Source organism: Diaphorina citri, unplaced genomic scaffold (assembly GCF_000475195.1).
Source record: "Diaphorina citri unplaced genomic scaffold, Diaci psyllid genome assembly version 1.1 scaffold1133, whole genome shotgun sequence".
NCBI lineage: Eukaryota > Metazoa > Arthropoda > Insecta > Hemiptera > Psyllidae > Diaphorina > Diaphorina citri.
Window position 1 is genome coordinate 87,094 of NW_007378562.1, and position 14,502 is coordinate 101,595.

The following is a 14,502-nucleotide window of genomic DNA, read 5'->3' on the forward strand; positions in this document are numbered from 1 at the left end:
TCCCTGATGCCTGATGAGCACACTCACTATCAGGTAGACCTGAGCAGGTAGGTTCGGACAGGTTATTCTGATAACTTTTAAGTTACCACTCCCATGTCAAACTGTAGAAACAATATCCTGTCTCAACCAGTCCGAACCCAACCCAACCTGGTACATGACCATCACCTTAACCATTATCAGCAGCAGTTTAAATGGCTCTGGGTTAATGTTTCAACTTCCCTTAGAGTCAGTAACCATCAGGTAGACCTGACAGGTAAACCTGATCAGGTCTACCTGATACCTGATGAGCACACACACACACTAACAAGTAGACCTGACAAGTTTGGCTGAAAAGGTACATCTGTAAAGTCTACCTGATGCCTGATGAGTGTCAAGTCTCCCTGATGCCTGATGAGCACACTCACTATCAGGTAGACCTGAGCAGGTGGTACTTTACACTTATTTTCTGAATTATTATTATTTCTCTTCAGGGGTTCTGCAATCGCCAAGATCATCGGAGCCAATGCGGCCCGACTGGACAGTTTTGATGACCGCGTCACCATGTACGTGTATGAGGAGATGATCGACGGCAAGAAGCTGACCGAGATTATCAACGAAACGCATGAGAATGTCAAATACTTGCCCGGACACAAGCTGCCCCCCAATGTGGTAAGTAAGGGTTGTCAGTAAACGCCTGGTCAAAATTTGTTAGAATCAATTCTAGGGAATACACCAAACAAGCATTACTCAACAAGATAAATAAATAAAAAGTAAAAATAATAATAATAAAAAAAATGTCTGAGATAAGTTTGAATTGAATTGAGATGATGAAACATGAAACTCAAGTATAAATTTTATCGATAAGTCATCAACTCATCACACTACTAAGATAATAGCAGTGTTGATTGTGCTACCTTATCTTCATTGAGTACTGAGTTATAAGTTTATAATGACTGCCTATGCCTACCGCAAATGTTAACATTCATACTTGTATGAGTGGTACTAACTACTAGCTGCTATTGAATTTCTGTACGAGTATAAGTAAACCTAATTACATGAGCCTTATCTATCAGTTTAAGTCAGTGTAAGTAGGTACTTACTAATTACTACTTGCTAGTCTGTTACTCTGGCGTAAATAATATCATATCTTCTTACCAGGGCCATATTTAAGGGGGGCGAGGGGGTGTGCCACCCCTCGAGCTTCATTTTACTCTTTTACTGTAGGCCAGACTCACAAAATTTGGATTTTTTTTTTTTTTTTTTTTTTTTTTTTTTTTTTTTTTTTTTCTCTTTGAAAAAAGGGAAAAGCCAACAGCACATGATTTGAGCCCACATGGTCACTTGGGCACTCATCCAGATTCCAGATACCAAACCACGTGCACCTAAACTTCAGTCAGATCAGTCAGTGTCAGAGGCCCACCCACGGCACCCACCCACCACCTACAGGTCCACAGGTTACAGGGTGACACAGGTGCACAGGTCCCACAGGCACAGGCCAAACTGCCAAAATCGGCCAAACGGCAAACCGTCCAAACGAATATTGATAATTTTCAAATTCAAATTTTCAAATTTTCGCGGCTAGTACTGCAAGCTAGAAGATCTTTTCATACGATCCTGAAAACAGCGCCCTCTTGCGATAGTTCTTTGAAGAAAGATAATGTGAAATCAATAAAATTTTGGTTCTGTAAAATAAAAATCACACTGGAAGGTTCTGTAAAATAAAAATCCCACTGGATGTTATTTAATTTTATAAATATTTTAGGTATAGATACTTTTTTAAATAAAGGAAAATCGAAAGAAAAAAATTGATCTGTTCAAAGAAACTCGATTTTTTGAGCTTTTGTAAACGGATCTTTTTGATGCGCATTCCCATGCGCATTCGCGACGCCATCATGGATTTGGTGATAAAATCTTATGGCGGTCTTTTTCAAAATTTTCCATCCGGATTTTGGGTTTTTATCAGGAAAAAGTTCGATCCGGGGTATTTTCGACTAGTTTTATCTCTGTATTCTCTGTTGTCAATAATTAAGTGTACTTATCTCATATTTGCTTCATTGTTCACACCTTATCGTACATACTTTGAGCTCAAGCAAGTTTAGAATCTGTCAGTTCCGTCCTCAACTTATCATTCACAACATCAAGCCAGAGTACAAGGTTGAAAATTTTGTCTGAGGTCTAGGTCATTTCTCATTTTGTCAAGCACATTTGTTCAGTTCGTTTCTTTTTGTTCGTCCCGCCTGTGTTACTAGTCGTTTAAGTTAGTTTTAATTCTAAAATAAAATATGAGTTCCAAAAAGAAGGTCTGCATTGTTGGATCGGGAAACTGGTAAGTGTGTTTTCCTTGGACCTTGCATGTTTTTGTGTTTCTCGAAATTTTTTGACTGATAAATGATAGATATGCGAGTGTTTGCTGTGTTTGGAAAATAACGAGTTTCCAGTAAACACTCACTCCATACTGCCATGTGTTCTACCTAAAATAAATATTCTACAGAAGCCATTCAATCATTATTTCTTGATTGGTTTTAAAGGGAAGAAGGTCAATTGAGGAGCATGTCGGTAAATCAAAAATCAGTCAAATAGTGAATTATTTGTGGTGAAGCTGAAAGTTTCTTCACAATGTTTGTGAGGATCACAGTATTACCAAGTGCCTCTTTTACAATTATTTCCCAGCTATAAATCTTTATATGCTGATAATCTTATTAGGTAGGTATGTACCCCAAACTTCAGGAGCAGTAACACTTCAACATTTCTTGGAATTGAACCTGGATTCTCTTAAATTCAAGCCTAATGAGATACCCTCTCAACCTCAGAGGTTGTTTAATGCTCATGAGGGTAAAAATTAAAATTGTAGTCCTGTATTTTGTTTTTACTTCCATTATATTCAAGTGCTTAGCTACGTAAAATTACCTAATGCAAAAAAAAAAAAAAAAATGAAGCAATAAAATGCATTGTATACTGTACTTAGTTAAGTATAATATTCCTTCCATATTGCAAATTTCAACAAAGTTGATGTTCTTCCCAAGTTCATATATCTACTTATTATTTTTCACACATAAATGGAAGGACAGATTCATATTCCTATTCAAGATGTTAGATCAAGGCTGATGGGTATGGCTACCCAGGTTGATTCTGGGGTCAATTTTTCTCTGAAGATAGAACTTGTTTCTGATCACAAGGTTGAGTCTTTAATTTATGCAAAGTTGTATAGAAGAGGTTTAAAGAAAGAATTATGATTAATATTGTAGGTAAATTACAAGTCCATACAGAACTCATACACGCATCATTCTGATTTTAAGGTGTGACTTAATTTGAATAACACCTACCTATATATGTACAGGTTTTTGCAAAAACTTGAGCACCTGACTTGTAAAATTGCCTTAGCCATACCTAACTATGAGGTTGATTGAAACTACTGAAATTGTAGCTGTAGGTACTTAGGTTACTCATTTGATATGGTTATGGTTTTGTGCTCAAAATCGGAAGATTACAAAGATTGAGGCCTCTAAAAGGGTCATAAAATTTATTACATAATTAAAAGTCCTTGATATTTATATCTTTTTCTACTGAAGTATTTGGAATGCCCATATTTTCAGTACAATTACATAGGATGTAACATATAATCCAGCAACACGCGATTGTCCAGACGGTCACCCATCCATATATCAACCAGCCAAAAACCAATAATTTAGGTATCCTGCCTTCTTAAAATTTGCAACAGTATTAGAGCTCAAATAATTATTTGAATTAATTAATTCAAACCGAACATTCAACACTTTCCCGACATTTTCCTTGAGTTATATTTTTAATCGATGGACGGGTAGGGTCATATTTAAAGCCAGAGGTGAGGTGGGTTATGTTTAGAGGCAACAGGGGAGGCTGTGTACTTGTGAATGTCATGATAAATTAAATTTGGCACTGCACTCAATACTCGAGAATTATCGTGCAGGGCCGTATCCAGAATTTCGTCGAAGGGAGGGGGGCCGAGAGTCCAAACAGTGATGTACCGGGGTGGGTGCTCCAAATTTCCTGAGCCTGGCCTACAGCAAAGGAGAAAAATTGAGCTCGAGGGGGTGGGGGAAGGGCCTCCTTGGCCCCTGCTAAGTACGGCCTTGCATACATAATAAAATCATGTATGTACAAACCTACCTCACCGCCTTACATTTCGTTACCTCAGACCTAATTTTCATGCTGTTTGAATTACGCTATTTGCGAGAAAGCGAGCGCATAAACCGTGACGTCACGTGAAATGTTATAGATCACGTACGTGTGACGTCATTTTGGCAACAACCAGTGATTTTTTTTTACATTATCCCATCAGAATAAAATCCGCCCCGGGCGGAAATCGAACCCGCGGTCTAGCGCTTACAAGGCAGACGCGCTACCAACTAAGCTAACTAGGCTGGCTTTAGGCCAATGAAATGGATGTTTAATGCGGTTATATCGTATTTTATTATATTCTATTCTATTCATTCCATTTGTATACTTTAATAATTCAATCTCTTCTGTTCCGCAGGTTGCCGTCCCAGACGTGGTAGAGGCGGCAAAGGACGCCGACATCCTGGTGTTCGTAGTGCCGCACCAGTTCATTGTGCGGCTCTGCTCTCAACTGCTCGGCAAAATCAAGCCTGACGCTGTCGGCCTATCACTTATCAAGGTAAGTTTTTCTTAAAGCTTTAACGTCACTGTATTTCGCTTGCTTGCCATGCAGAAGGTCCCGGGCTTGAATCCCTCCATCGACAAAAAATTGCACTCGTTTTTCGATTGCAAATATTTCAACGGGTTACTTTCTGGTGTTCTCGTGTTGACTCTTGTCACTTATCAAGGTAAGTTTTTCTAAAGCTTTAACGTCACTATATTGCGCTTGCTTGCCATGCAGAAGGTCCCGGGTTCGAATCCCTCCATCGACAAAAAATTGCACTCGTTTTTCGATTGCAAATATTTCAACGGGTTACTTTCTGGTGTTCTCGTGTTGACTCAGCACCTAAATGGGAAGTATTGTGTCTCTTCTCGCCCATCTGATGAGGGGCATACTACGAGATGGGCATACTACGACACAGACCACATGCGTCTAATGTAGCAGTTGTTTCATTGTTACGAAATAAAAACGGCGGTATAACACTTATCTTTTTTTTTAACAATCATGTAAAAGCACCCAGTTACATCCAGTTTAAGTTAATTAGTATCCCTGCATTCCCTGCCTTCTAACTATTGTGTATCATTTGACGTCCATAACAGGAAGGGATCTTTGACCCTGGGTTTTTTCCTGCGTTCCGTCAATTAAAAACTTCCATTATTCCATCGATTTATGTTCGACATGTACGTAATAGGTACAGTGTTTGAGGAGATGGAGATAGGACATATCTATTTGATAATGACTGTCCATATTAAATTTATACAGTGATAGAAGGTAGGTATGGAATCATAACTAGGTACAAATAGGTACATATTTACTTGATAGGTAATTGTCCATTTTTTCGTCTCACTGATGAGATAATAAAATTACTGGGTGTTAGTCACGGGTTCGATTCCCGCCCGAGGCGAACCTCATACTAAACTGTTAAGCTTTGTTCTCGGAACGGCTGACTTTCTCCTATCCTGTCCTTTCTTCCATTTCGGGACGATAAGAACTCCGTTGTTACAATTCCATTTATCAAACTTTTGGAGAAAGAATAATAATAATGGTGAGGTAGATTGTTAGATTGTAAGAATTCAATTAACCCATACAAGTCTGTGTTGACGTTGTCCTTTGTGTGTTATTTCGTTATTTGACCTACCTAGTCTCATTCGAGCAGGTTAAACAAAGTATTCTATTCTATTCTAACATTGTTCTTTTGTTATTTGGCAGGGTTTCGACCGCGCAGAAGGAGGCGGTATTGATCTCATCTCTCACATCATCACACGTAACCTCAAAATCAAAATGACAGTACTTATGGGTGCCAATCTCGCTGGAGAGGTAAGTTGGCTTACAGAATGTCCCGGGTTCGATCCCCGGCAGAGTCAGTTCTTTACTTGGAATAAGGAAAGCTCTCAGCCTCATGAGGACATTTGAGTAGCTACTTTAATTAGTAACAACCAGTGGCATGACCAAGTGCTTATGTAGGTATACTATACTCACATAGGACTGAAATGTCCCTTTACTCCAGCAGTAGACTACTACAGTTATTGTGGTCATATTCTCAAATTATACTGAGGATAAAATTCCATACCTGGACTGGGATTGAACCCATGCCTTCCTGTTTACCTAGCGAGCATCTTGACCACGACACCACCCAGGCCGTTATCATGATTTTTATTATTATTATTATATATTTACTTATTTTTCTGCAAATTACTATCCCCAGGTAGCTGAAGAGAAATTCTGTGAGACCACCATCGGATGCAAGGACAAGACGCTAGGTCCTCTTCTACACGCCCTACTGCAGACCCCTAACTTCAGAGTATCTGTTGTAGACGATGTAGATGCAGTGGAGATTTGTGGTGCTTTGAAAAATATCGTCGCCTGTGGAGCAGGGTTTGTTGATGGTAAGTGACCGCTCTAAAGATACCGACAAAAGTTGACAGAAAAGAGCTTTTGTTTTTTACTTTTTTTTTTTTTCATGTGAATTGAAGCGGCCTTTTAACTGCTAAGGTTATGTTAGCCTTATGTTAAATAATGTTAGCTTGGAGGATAGCACGTTTGTCTTGTAAGTTACCAATTTTATCCCAAACAGATAAAATTTGTTTTCAGAACGGCTGGCTTTCTGCGGTCCTGTCCAATCTCTCTTCGATTTCGGGACGATGAGACCTTAGCAATCGATCTTAATTTATTGTTAATCGATGTCTATCGACAGCTGGTCGACCATGTTTGGACACACCTTTACGTTGTGTTTTTCCCGTTCGTTCCCAGGTTTGGGGCTGGGTGACAACACGAAGGCTGCCGTCATACGGTTGGGTCTGATGGAGATGGTCAAATTCACCGAGCTGTTCTACCCGGGCGCCAAGTCTGCGACGTTCTTCGAGTCGTGTGGCGTGGCGGACCTGATCACCACGTGCTACGGAGGTCGAAACCGGAAGGTGTCGGAGGCCTTCGTCAAAACTGGCAAGGTAAGATATTTTTCCCGAATAAATTACTGTGAGACACATCTTAATAGTCAGCTACCATGGCGTAGTGAACACTGCACTCGCCTTGCACGCGGGAGATCCGGGTTCGATTCCCGGCGGGGTCAAAAAATTCTTGCAAATGATTGATTCCGTGACTGGCTGTTGCAGGGCCCACTTAAGCCTCGTGAGGAAAATGAGTAGCTATGTACAATATAAATGCGCATAGCGACCGGTGCCAGCAATTATTGTCATCATGAGATTCTGTTTGTTGGGAACTGAATTGAATTTAGCACAGGCTTTTGAAAAAAAAAAATCACTTTTTCCTTCTAAATTTGATTTTTCTTCTCTCTCTCCCTAGTCCATCGAAGATTTTGGCCGAATGAGTCGAAGTGCCTGAAGGAAATCCAATGGTATATTATTCTTATCTTCATTTTTTTTTTCTTTCTCTAGGGCCCTCTTTTCATAATTTCTCTTTTCTTCTTCACAGTCAATCAAAGATCTGGAAGATGAGATGTTGAACGGACAGAAGCTACAGGGACCATTCACAGCGGATGAAGTTAACTACATGCTCAAAAACAAGAACATGGAAAACAAGTAAGTGGCGACGAACGAGCTCTATAACTGTTGGAAAATCATTTTAATTAAAAACAAATTGAAGTATATTAACAGTACACTCTTCAGTTGTTGTCACTAAGTTTCCTTTTGGAGTTGCATCCAATTATAGTCCAAAAACTAATGTGCAAAGTGCGTCCATATGTGAAAATCCTACGAACAGTTCGAAAACTTTCGCGGAACATGTAGACTTATAGAGAGACATATTAACTTAAAAAGAGGTAAAACTTGGAACTCACATCGTTCGCGCAACAAAATGTATTTTTGCATTCTACATGGTTTGTTTGTTTAAAATATACATCATAAACATTGCTTTTCTATTTCAATTTATTTTTTACTGTACAATGGGACTAACCCGTCAAATTAAAAAATAAACATATATTCTTGTTTGTTCCAGATTCCCTCTGTTCACTGCTGTCCATAAGATCTGCATTGGTGAGATGAAACCCCAACAGTTCAAAAACTTTCGCGGAACATGTAGACTTATAGAGAGACATATTAACTTAAAAAGAGGTAAAACTTGGAATTCACATCGTTCGCGCAACAAAATGTATTTTTGCATTCTACATGGTTTGTTTGTTTAAAATATACATCATAAACATATATTCTTGTTTGTTCCAGATTCCCTCTGTTCACTGCTGTCCATAAGATCTGCATTGGTGAGATGAAACCCCAACAGTTCATAGATGCCATCAGAGAACACCCTGACCACAAGTAAGTATCCTTATCCTTACTAAGGATTCCTTAGGCTAAGCCTGTCATAATAAAATCCTTAATTCTAACCACAAGTAAGTATCCTTATCCTTACTAAGGATTCCTTAGGCTAAGCCTGTCATAATAAAATCCTTAATCCTAACCACAAGTAAGTATCCTTATCCTTACTAAGGATTCCTTGGGCTAAGCCTGACTTCTTGTTCTAAGCTGACAGTCTAAATCTGAATTAAGTCCAACTTATACCCAACTGATATTCATACTCATGTAGAACTTGACAAAGAACTGTGGTTTTTTTTTACCATTAAAATACGATCTTCTGCCTTTATGTGTGACTACACCTTATAGGAAAGTAGCCTGTTTGTTTTTATATTTAACATACCATGAACTCTCTGCCTGTGTCTATGAAATAGCCTGTTAGAAGCCTGAATATAGAAACCATCCTGACCCCTGTCATGTGCATCCTGTTATGTAAGTCTGACCCATCCTTATCCTAACCTGGTTTTTTCCTGCCTGTCCCATTTGTAGCCGTTTCCTGAGCCCAAGTAAACTCTAGCCTAGCCTAGCCCCAAGTAATTCTATCTTGAGTAAGTGTTGTTTATTAAATGAATGACTTGGTTCTAGTCTTCTAGTTTGTCTGACCATTGCACTTCTCATTTCACAAACACATTCACACTGTAAACTAGTTTTTAAACTCCAAAAATCCTTTGATCAAATTTACCACCTACTCTCTAGCGGTGTTGGAAATATTGGGTTTTAATTTTAAACCCCTTTGGACACCCAGAAAATCTGGGCTTCTAGGTCCTTTTTTTTTTTTTTTTAGATAATTTTGTAAATAATTACTCACCTACTTTATAATAATATAGTATTTATGTGGGTGTCCAGCTTTCCAGTCTATGTTTCTACTTGTCTTTGTTTGGCGTTTGTTGGGTTCTCTTAAAATGGTCACACGGAAACCATTTTCAGTTGTTTTGTTGTTTTTTTTTTATTATTATTTATTATTTATTTTTAGTCAGCACTAAATATTAAAAGGGGCTTAATCTTTATTAAGGTCATTGTATAACTGCTAAGGATTTTATTGACGCGGGTATTGCCGTCCATTCGGTGACTAGCTACCCGTCTATTCACATCAACCTCACTCAGCCTGAGTGAGGCTGGGTAGAAGGTAATGCTAAATGTAATATGTAAATCTTTCATGCAGTACCTTCAATTTTTTTTTTTTTTTTTTTTTTAAATTGGGGCGTGTAGTGGGAACACTCTCATTTAAATTACATTACCTACAGGACCAGAAAAAAAATCGGATGAAACTTGCGACAAGTGTGAACAGGCTCTTAGATATCCTCTATGTATTTCCACTGCCTGTGGCCTTTGTGTTAAAACTAATTGCATTTGTTCTCTCCCCCCCCCCCCCCCCGTTGTTACAGTTCCATTTATCAAACTTTTGGAGAAAGAATGATAATAATGGTGAGGTAGATTGTTAGATTGTAAGTAAGAACTCAATTAACCTATACAAGTCTGTGTTGACGTTGTCCTTTGTGTGTTATTTCGTTACTTGACCGACCTAGTCTCATTCGAGCAGGTTAAACAAAGTATTCTATTCTAACATTGTTCTTTTGTTGTTTGGCAGGGTTTCGACCGCGCAGAAGGAGGCGGTATTGATCTCATCTCTCACATCATCACACGTAACCTCAAAATCCAAATGACAGTACTTATGGGTGCCAATCTCGCTGGAGAGGTAAGTTGGCTTACAGAATGTTCGATCCCCGGCAGAGTCAAAGTTTTTCGGTTCTGTACTTGGAATAAGAAAAGCTCTCAGCCTCATGCGGACATTTGAGTAGCTACTTTAAATAGTAACAACCAGTGGCATGACCAAGTGCTTATGTAGGTATACTATACTCACACAGGACTGAAAAGTCCTTTTACTCCAGCAGTAGACTACTACAGTTATTGTGGTCATATTCTCAAATTATACTGAGGATAAAATTCCATACCTGGACTGGGATTGAACCCATGCCTTCCTGTTTACCTAGCGAGCATCTTGACCACGACACCACCCAGGCCGTTATCATGATTTTTATTATTATTATTATATATTTACTTATTTTTCTGCAAATTACTATCCCCAGGTAGCTGAAGAGAAATTCTGTGAGACCACCATCGGATGCAAGGACAAGACGCTAGGTCCTCTTCTACACGCCCTACTGCAGACCCCTAACTTCAGAGTATCTGTTGTAGACGATGTAGATGCAGTGGAGATTTGTGGTGCTTTGAAAAATATCGTCGCCTGTGGAGCAGGGTTTGTTGATGGTAAGTGACCGCTCTAAAGATACCGACAAAAGTTGACAGAAAAGAGCTTTTGTTTTTTACTTTTTTTTTTTTTCATGTGAATTGAAGCGGCCTTTTAACTGCTAAGGTTATGTTAGCCTTATGTTAAATAATGTTAGCTTGGAGGATAGCACGTTTGTCTTGTAAGTTACCAATTTTATCCCAAACAGATAAAATTTGTTTTCAGAACGGCTGGCTTTCTGCGGTCCTGTCCAATCTCTCTTCGATTTCGGGACGATGAGACCTTAGTTACAGTTCCCTCTATCAAACTTTTTTTTTACAAAAATATAGAGTGGACAGAAAGAGCTCTTGTTTCATGAGGCCAGTCAAATCAGACTTATCTGGTCTGGTCTTTTCGCTTAGATTCCTAAGTTAATAGAGATTAACTTTACGAGAGTATAATTCGTTAAGGTGTGTCCACACATGGTCGACGGCCGTCAATCGATCTTAATTTATTGTTAATCGATGTCTATCGACAGCTGGTCGACCATGTTTGGACACACCTTTACGTTGTGTTTTTCCCGTTCGTTCCCAGGTTTGGGGCTGGGTGACAACACGAAGGCTGCCGTCATACGGTTGGGTCTGATGGAGATGGTCAAATTCACCGAGCTGTTCTACCCGGGCGCCAAGTCTGCGACGTTCTTCGAGTCGTGTGGCGTGGCGGACCTGATCACCACGTGCTACGGAGGTCGAAACCGGAAGGTGTCGGAGGCCTTCGTCAAAACTGGCAAGGTAAGATATTTATTGGCAGATGAGTCTGTCCTAGGTTTTTTTTTCTGTGAAGAGGATTGATAGAGCAGGGTTTATACGCGATCTGGAAAAACTGGAAAAGTCATGGAATCTGAAAATCGGCCATAAAGTCATGGAAAAGTAATGGAATATCGTCAAATTTTAAAGAAAACCTGGAAAAGTTATGAAATTTGCCGTCACCCAGTCAAAAATTGAAAATGTTCAAATTAGATATCAATTTTTTTCCGAAAAACGGCCTGCGGCGCATTCTCGATTTAAGATATTTTTCCCGAATAAATTACTGTGAGACACATCTTAATAGTCAGCTACCATGGCGTAGTGAACACTGCACTCGCCTTGCACGCGGGAGATCCGGGTTCGATTCCCGGCGGGGTCAAAAAATTCTTGCAAATGATTGATTCCGTGACTGGCTGTTGCAGGGCCCACTTAAGCCTCGTGAGGAAAATGAGTAGCTATGTATAATAAAAATGCGGATAGCGACCGGTGCCAGCAATTATTGTCATCATGAGATTCTGTTTGTTGGGAACTGAATTGAATTTAGCACAGGCTTTTGAAAAAAAAAAATCACTTTTTCCTTCTAAATTTGATTTTTCTTCTCTCTCTCCCTAGTCCATCGAAGATTTTGGCCGAATGAGTCGAAGTGCCTGAAGGAAATCCAATGGTATATTATTCTTATCTTCATTTTTTTTTTCTTTCTCTAGGGCCCTCTTTTCATAATTTCTCTTTTCTTCTTCACAGTCAATCAAAGATCTGGAAGATGAGATGTTGAACGGACAGAAGCTACAGGGACCATTCACAGCGGATGAAGTTAACTACATGCTCAAAAACAAGAACATGGAAAACAAGTAAGTGGTGACGAACGAGCTCTCTAACTGTTGGAAAATCATTTTATTTAAAAACAATTTGAAGTATATTAACTGTACACTCTTCAGTTGTTGTCACTAAGTTTCATTTTGGAGTTGCATCCAATTATAGTCCAAAAACTAATGTGCAAAGTGCGTCCATATGTGAAAATCCTACGAACAGTTCGAAAACTTTCCGATTTTCCTTGACGTTCTGCATATTGCACATTTTACTTAAATGAAGGGGTAATCTTACTGATTTTTAAGTACCTCCGCCCCCTAATTTTCTGGGAAACTCGTGGAAATTTTCTGGAATAGTCATGGAATTTCATTCTAGGAAAAGCGTATAAACCCTGTAGAGGGAAACTGTAACAACGGGGGTCTTATCGTCCCGAAATCGATACTTTCATTACTAGTATAGCTCGCTATACTGTAGTAATAGAAAGTAAAAAAACTACATCAATTCTCATTCTGTTAATCACACTTGAAAATCGAATGCTTGTCAAAAAACGTTGTCCGCCATTTTGAATCACTCGTGTCAATAAGGACAAGGTATGGCGATCTATTGATGTGCCTAATTATCTTATCACTTCTTATCAGCATCGGTTCAATGTCTCGATATTTTATTGAAATCTGGTGATAAACGTGACGTGTTGGATGAATTCAGATAATGAAGTCATGAACTCGAGATGTTGGAGCATATAATTATGTTATAATTAAACCGAGAAGTCTGGAGTAAATCTCCCCATCCGTGGCACAAGCTCTGCTTATATTACGGATGGGTATACCATTTATAAAAGTCCAGTATGTTCTGAGTGTTTTATTAAAAAATGATAAATGGAAACTTTATAAATTAAAATTCTAGGTCATTTCTCATTTTGTCAAGCACATTTGTTCAGTTCGTTTCTTTTTGTTCGTCCCGCCTGTGTTACTAGTCGTTTAAGTTAGTTTTAATTCTAAAATAAAATATGAGTTCCAAAAAGAAGGTCTGCATTGTTGGATCGGGAAACTGGTAAGTGTGTTTTCCTTGGACCTTGCATGTTTTTGTGTTTCTCGAAATTTTTTGACTGATAAATGATAGATATGCGAGTGTTTGCTGTGTTTGGAAAATAACGAGTTTCCAGTAAACACTCACTCCATACTGCCATGTGTTCTACCTAAAATAAATATTCTACAGAAGCCATTCAATCATTATTTCTTGATTGGTTTTAAAGGGAAGAAGGTCAATTGAGGAGCATGTCGGTAAATCAAAAATCAGTCAAATAGTGAATTATTTGTGGTGAAGCTGAAAGTTTCTTCACAATGTTTGTGAGGATCACAGTATTACCAAGTGCCTCTTTTACAATTATTTCCCAGCTATAAATCTTTATATGCTGATAATCTTATTAGGTATGTACCCCAAACACCCAAACTTCTGGAACAGTAACACTTCAACATTTCTTGGAATTGAACCTGGATTCTCTTAAATTCAAGCCTAATGAAATACCCTCTCAACCTCAGAGGTTGTTTAATGCTCATGAGGGTAAAAATTAAAATTGTAGTCCTGTATTTTGTTTTTACTTCCATTATGTTCAAGTGCTTAGCTACGTAAAATTACCTAGTGCAAAAAAATTGAAGCAATAAAATGCATTGTATACTGTACTTAGTTAAGTATAATTTTCCTTCCATATTGCAAATTTCAACAAAGTTGATGTTCTTCCCAAGTTCATATGTCTACTTATTATTTTTCACACATAAATGGAAGGACAGATTCATATTCCTATTCAAGATGATAGATCAAGGCTGATGGGTATGGCTACCTAGGTTGATTCTGGGGTCAATTTTTCTCTGAAGATAGAACTTGTTTCTGATCACAAGGTTGAGTCTTTAATTTATGCAAAGTTGTATAGAAGAGGTTTAAAGAAAGAATTATGATTAATATTGTAGGTAAATTACAAGTCCATACAGAACTCATTGTTAGCATCATTCTGATTTTAAGGTGTGACTTAATTTGAATAACACTTACCTATACATATAATTATGTACATTACATGTAGGTTTTTGCAAAAACTTAAGCACCTGACTTGTAAAATTGCCTTAGCCATACCTAACTATGAGGTTGATTGAAACTACTGATGGGAACACTCTCATTTAAATTACATTGCCTACAGGACATGTTATCTCGTTCAGGGGAAAAAATCGTGTCGTGTGTAGGTACTCATTT

The 14,502-nt window shown here is 38.5% G+C and overlaps 2 protein-coding genes across 2 annotated transcripts; both read left to right on the plus strand.

Annotated features, from left to right (window-relative positions):
• Positions 1 to 466: 466 nt before the first annotated feature.
• Positions 467 to 8,826, plus strand: LOC103514396 (glycerol-3-phosphate dehydrogenase [NAD(+)], cytoplasmic-like). The gene is made up of 8 exons (XM_017446208.2): positions 467 to 648; positions 4,493 to 4,633; positions 5,825 to 5,932; positions 6,321 to 6,501; positions 6,866 to 7,062; positions 7,547 to 7,653; positions 8,293 to 8,385; positions 8,796 to 8,826. Exons 1-8 carry the CDS (start codon positions 541 to 543, stop codon positions 8,809 to 8,811), a joined length of 951 nt encoding a protein of 316 aa, XP_017301697.1. The 5' UTR covers positions 467 to 540; the 3' UTR covers positions 8,812 to 8,826.
• A 1,158-nt stretch (positions 8,827 to 9,984) lies between these two features.
• LOC103514393 (glycerol-3-phosphate dehydrogenase [NAD(+)], cytoplasmic-like) lies at positions 9,985 to 12,306 on the plus strand. The gene is made up of 4 exons (XM_008479269.2): positions 9,985 to 10,117; positions 10,509 to 10,689; positions 11,243 to 11,439; positions 12,196 to 12,306. The coding sequence occupies exons 1-4, from the start codon at positions 10,082 to 10,084 to the stop codon at positions 12,304 to 12,306; spliced, it is 525 nt and encodes a 174-aa protein (XP_008477491.1). The 5' UTR covers positions 9,985 to 10,081.
• Positions 12,307 to 14,502: the final 2,196 nt, after the last annotated feature.

Coding starts and splice junctions, on each gene's coding strand:
- LOC103514396 (XM_017446208.2), top strand. CDS start 541: ATGTACGTGTATGAGGAGATGATCGACGGCAAGAAGCTGACCGAGATT. Junction 4,634..5,824: donor TCGGCCTATCACTTATCAAG/GTAAGTTTTTCT, acceptor GTTATTTGGCAG/GGTTTCGACCGCGCAGAAGG. Junction 7,654..8,292: donor AACAAGAACATGGAAAACAA/GTAAGTGGCGAC, acceptor TGTTTGTTCCAG/ATTCCCTCTGTTCACTGCTG.
- LOC103514393 (XM_008479269.2), top strand. CDS start 10,082: ATGACAGTACTTATGGGTGCCAATCTCGCTGGAGAG. Junction 10,690..11,242: donor TGGAGCAGGGTTTGTTGATG/GTAAGTGACCGC, acceptor GTTCGTTCCCAG/GTTTGGGGCTGGGTGACAAC. Junction 11,440..12,195: donor CCTTCGTCAAAACTGGCAAG/GTAAGATATTTA, acceptor TCTTCTTCACAG/TCAATCAAAGATCTGGAAGA.